The following is a 4,385-nucleotide window of genomic DNA, read 5'->3' as shown; positions in this document are numbered from 1 at the left end:
ATCATATGACAAAGAATTTACAGACACACACATGACACACCTCCAAAATTTTTGATGACAGATGACAGATGTGTTAAGCGTCAGAGAGAGAGAGAGAGAGAGAGAGGATTTAAGTTTTGTTTTATTAAAAACATAAAACACAATCAATTACAATCTGACATCACACTATTTAGACATTTTTTCCATAAAAAATAACTCAACTATTTATAGATTAGTGGGTAATTCATTTCATAATAGATTAATTGTTGCAGCTCAAACTACTGTATACAGCACTTTACCTGTTGAGAGGGTCAGAAAATGTTCAATGAATTCAATATTTGATATTTATTTTCAAACATGTGTAACAATTTAAGTGTAGTTTTATATAAGTGTAGTTTTATATAATTTGATTGATTGATTGATTGAATTATTCACTTTGTCATTCTTATGCAGGTACATAACGAAATACTATTTCACAAGTTAAAACACTTCAAAAGAGAACAGTGCAATAACATTTAAAATAATTTTCAGAAAATGTTCAATGAATTCAATATGTAAGTGTAGTTTTATCTAATTTGTTATAAGAAAATGTTCAATGAATTCAATATGTAAGTGTAATTTAAATGTCTCACTTTTCACTTGAAATAAGTTCACCTCTTAAATTCACTAAACCAGCACAGATCTTGAGCATTTTGTCTATTTTTGTCACCAAGTTAATGGGCACTGTTTGAGAAAGAATCTTGTACACCTTCAGACGCCTTATTGCCCGTTCAACATGAATGCGGGCATGAGCAATGCGACGTGTGCGTGTGACCCCATCATTTGTCAGCTGGCATCCTTTGCGTGTGAATGTTGGAATGATTAGATTCACCCTTCGCTCCTCCAGCAAGTCCCTAACTGTGAAACCACGGTCACCCATCACCTCATCTCCAGCACGTAAATAGTCCAGAAACCCTGAGTTCTGTGTTATGTACCTGTCACTGCATTTGCCACCATACGCATCTGAAATAAACATGATAATTCCAGAGGGAGAAACTGCCACTAAATATTTCACTGTGTTGCTGGCATAGTAGTGACTATATGATTCACTTCTAGAGTCCAAGTTTTTGGCTTTCTGCAAAACTGTCTCTGTGCAGTCAATTACACAGGTTGTGTTCGTAAAGTGCTCTTTAACAGCTTTTGGCAATGTTGCTTTGATTGTTTCACGAGGCAACCACAAAACAAGATCCTTGGTGTGTTCAGACATTATGTCTATCCACATTCCAACAGTCTTGCTGACCTGACCTTGTGACGTTTTAAACCGCTGTGCTAAATCAGCCATGACAAAGTTTTGCCTTAGTTTCATTAAAGCCATTAGAACTTGGTCCACAACAGGCATCGATGATGAAGTAGGAGCGAATGGTTGTAGGCAGGATACAAGTGTGTGAAACACAATGAGTGGAATCCCTGTATACAAGAGGGAGTCTGCATCGCCCTTCAAAATACTGTCTGCAACTGGGTGTGGCAATTCTGGGGATGGTGCACTTATTCCTAATGTGATGCTGGGTCTTTTTGAATAGGTGTGGTCCTCCATCCCTGGGTCTGACCACTGTGTTTGGGCATCACAGGTTAGCTTTTGTGTTGAGCACAGCTCCTCACTCTGATCCATCTCATGAAGCTCATCTGAGGGTAACAATACAGTACACAGTTATTAAGACATGATACTATATCACAGCTACAACTTAAAATTGTTGTTCTGACATCATATGCAAACAACCAACAAAGTGACACCAATTGCAGGCAATAATGTTAAATTCTTCGTTATAACATGACAATCTGTAATTTATAGATAGATTACATGTTTTTAAATTTATGAGAATATTTGTGAAAGATCTGGGAAAATAAAAAAACTGCATTTTTCTTCTATAGACATAGTGAAACTACAGGTATGTAGGTACTATTTTTAGTTTAACGCTGTCCTGCAGTCTGTGTCAAACACATTTTAACTATACAGAAAATAACACTAAATGTTGTCATTACAAATACTACAATGATGTGTTCTTCATACACCTGAAATCATACCTGATGTTCTCCTGACAGTGCTGCTGTCAATCCTTTTGAGGATCCGGCGTCTCTTCTCAGGTGGTTTGACGTAGCCCAGCCACAAAGTAGGATGCGGGTTTTCCTCCGTTGGTTTTTTGTCCACAAAATGAATCGAGCAGACATACAGTGTTTTGGGTGGTTTCTTCAAGTTGATGTTTTTCAGCCACATTCTCTTTGATTCGTTGTCCTTAGGTAGGCGATGGAAACTGTAGCGCTTTTCACATGAACACTCTCGTTTTGTTTTGGGTGCATGTTCAAAACACCGTTGTTGAAGCCACAGGTTAAGCTTAGTCTGGTTGTTAGTACAGCCGTGAACGGCGCAACAGGTACCTGAGCTCCGCAAGGACATTTACAGTATTTTAATTAAATAGTTAAATGTTTAATATTAGTTAAATATCTGTAATAAATTACTCTAAAGAAAAGCTGCCATCCACGTTAAGCTACCAACGGTTACTACTACTTCCGGCGTCTAACAGGAAGTCGCGCCCATAATCATTTCTACACTGGCGCCTTCCAGAATAAGGTGGATAAGATATCTTACTTAATGCATATTCTGTGCTATTTTGTGCTTATTATGTGTTTTGTTCTGTTTCTTCATTTTAGTTTTACACCTTTTTGCATGCTGTCAGTTTGAATAAATCTACCAAACCTGACCGGTGTGTGATGGGAGTCATCTGTCTGTCTAGTTGAAGAAGGGGAACTCTTTAATGAGGGCAGAACACCTTCAGATATGATCACCTTTAGCATACGATGGTCAACAATCAAGTACCCTTTTAACAGATACAACATTGTTCATTATTAGTAATTATCCCCTAAATTTTACACTACATATCCCCCCTTTGTGACTTCATAGTCACACCAATGGGTTCCCCTAATAAGGGTTCAACTATGCACTTATTTTGCAACAGTACACGTCACATCAGTAATTGGTTACAACCCCTTTAATGCTTCCAGAAAGTCTTACAGAGTGCACGTGAGGTTTTACTTTTACTTCAAATACTTTTAATAATCTTTGGCTTTTATATCTACTTAATTTTTCATTGATTGTAGTCTAATATCTTCAGTAGTTTAATATTTCCAGTATATAACTTAAAAGAATTAGTAGCATGTGGGGCCTCTAACTAAGTGCTTTCCGTACTTAACGTGTGTAAAACTTAAAGCAGAAATACATGGTATAGCTGTACTTCTCTGTGTAATCCATCAATTTAGTGAGTTTAATGCAGTCAATCATTTCAGTAAGTTTCAATGCAGTTCACACAAATGTTCCAATGTTGGTCTTTTTCAGGCATACAATTCAGTCCCTCTTTTGATTGGCACGTCACTGTCAGTTGGTAGCACTGTACTGACACTGCAGGTAGATCCCTCCCTGCCATTACATGGCAAGACAACTTCCAGGCAGAAGGAGTATCATGCACTATTATGCATAGCACATCCCAGAAGTTAGCACACAAACCCCTGTGCAGGGTCTAATTGTGCTCTATCACACTCTTGACTAGTTCATTTCTCAGATGATCTTCATGGCTGTTGAGACAGCCCATCTTCTGTTGTCAGTTTTCTCTTATTTGTTCTCTTCTCTCTTTCGAGGTCAATGAGCTGCCGTTTCTGCTGGCTCGTCAGTGTATTTTGAAGCATCTGGGCATTTCACCATTATTCACTCCTGTATTTATCTGCTCCTGACGTCATGCTGGTAAAGGCACAGGTGGTGCTTGATGATAGTTTGCCCTTGCAGATGGTCCTGGTCCCTCGATTCCTGGTACCGGAGGATCGGGTAGCCATGGTCCTACGATGACTCGTGATGGGTTGCCTCCTATGATTGTCATGGTGTCTGGTCCCTGTGGACATGGCAAGTAGTGGCTCCCCTGGACCAGTTCACGAGGTTCCCCCTGTGGCCCAAGCATTGGTAGTAGTTGCTGGGCCTGGAAGTCCTGGCTTGGCCCTGCTGTTGGATATGGATTGTTCTGCCACATGCTTATCTATCAGGATGATATTAAAGCAAGGATGAGTTCATTTATTTATGCCAACCAATGGGATCACTGGTGTCATTCCTCTCTTTCAACCATCAAAACCCTAAAAACAAGTCTCTATCTCTCCTTGTAATTTTCCACTGGTCTGGATCACCAGATTATTTCTTTCTTTCCCAACAGTGTTTGTTTCCAATCACAATGTATGGCTCATCTGTATAATCCCTATACTTTTCATTATAGTGATCTGACAGTCTTTTTATTTCTGACTTTCCAAAGCTTTGTGTGCTGAAAAGTATTTCTACTCCCAGATATACAGAGTAACGGTGTACACACTATTTTTCTTTCAAATCCTATTTATAC

General features: G+C 38.9%; 1 protein-coding gene across 1 annotated transcript; it reads right to left on the bottom strand.

Annotated features, from left to right (window-relative positions):
- Nucleotides 1-446: 446 nt before the first annotated feature.
- Nucleotides 447-2,230, bottom strand: LOC128367339 (uncharacterized). Its single transcript, XM_053327978.1, has 2 exons — nt 2,041-2,230; nt 447-1,641 (listed from the first exon to the last, which is right to left on the bottom strand). The coding sequence occupies exons 1-2, from the start codon at nt 2,228-2,230 to the stop codon at nt 608-610; spliced, it is 1,224 nt and encodes a 407-aa protein (XP_053183953.1). The 3' UTR covers nt 447-607.
- Nucleotides 2,231-4,385: the final 2,155 nt, after the last annotated feature.

The sequence above is a fragment of the Scomber japonicus genome, chromosome 2, assembly GCF_027409825.1.
Source record: "Scomber japonicus isolate fScoJap1 chromosome 2, fScoJap1.pri, whole genome shotgun sequence".
Lineage (NCBI taxonomy): Eukaryota > Metazoa > Chordata > Actinopteri > Scombriformes > Scombridae > Scomber > Scomber japonicus.
This window is presented reverse-complemented; position numbering and strand designations above follow the sequence as displayed.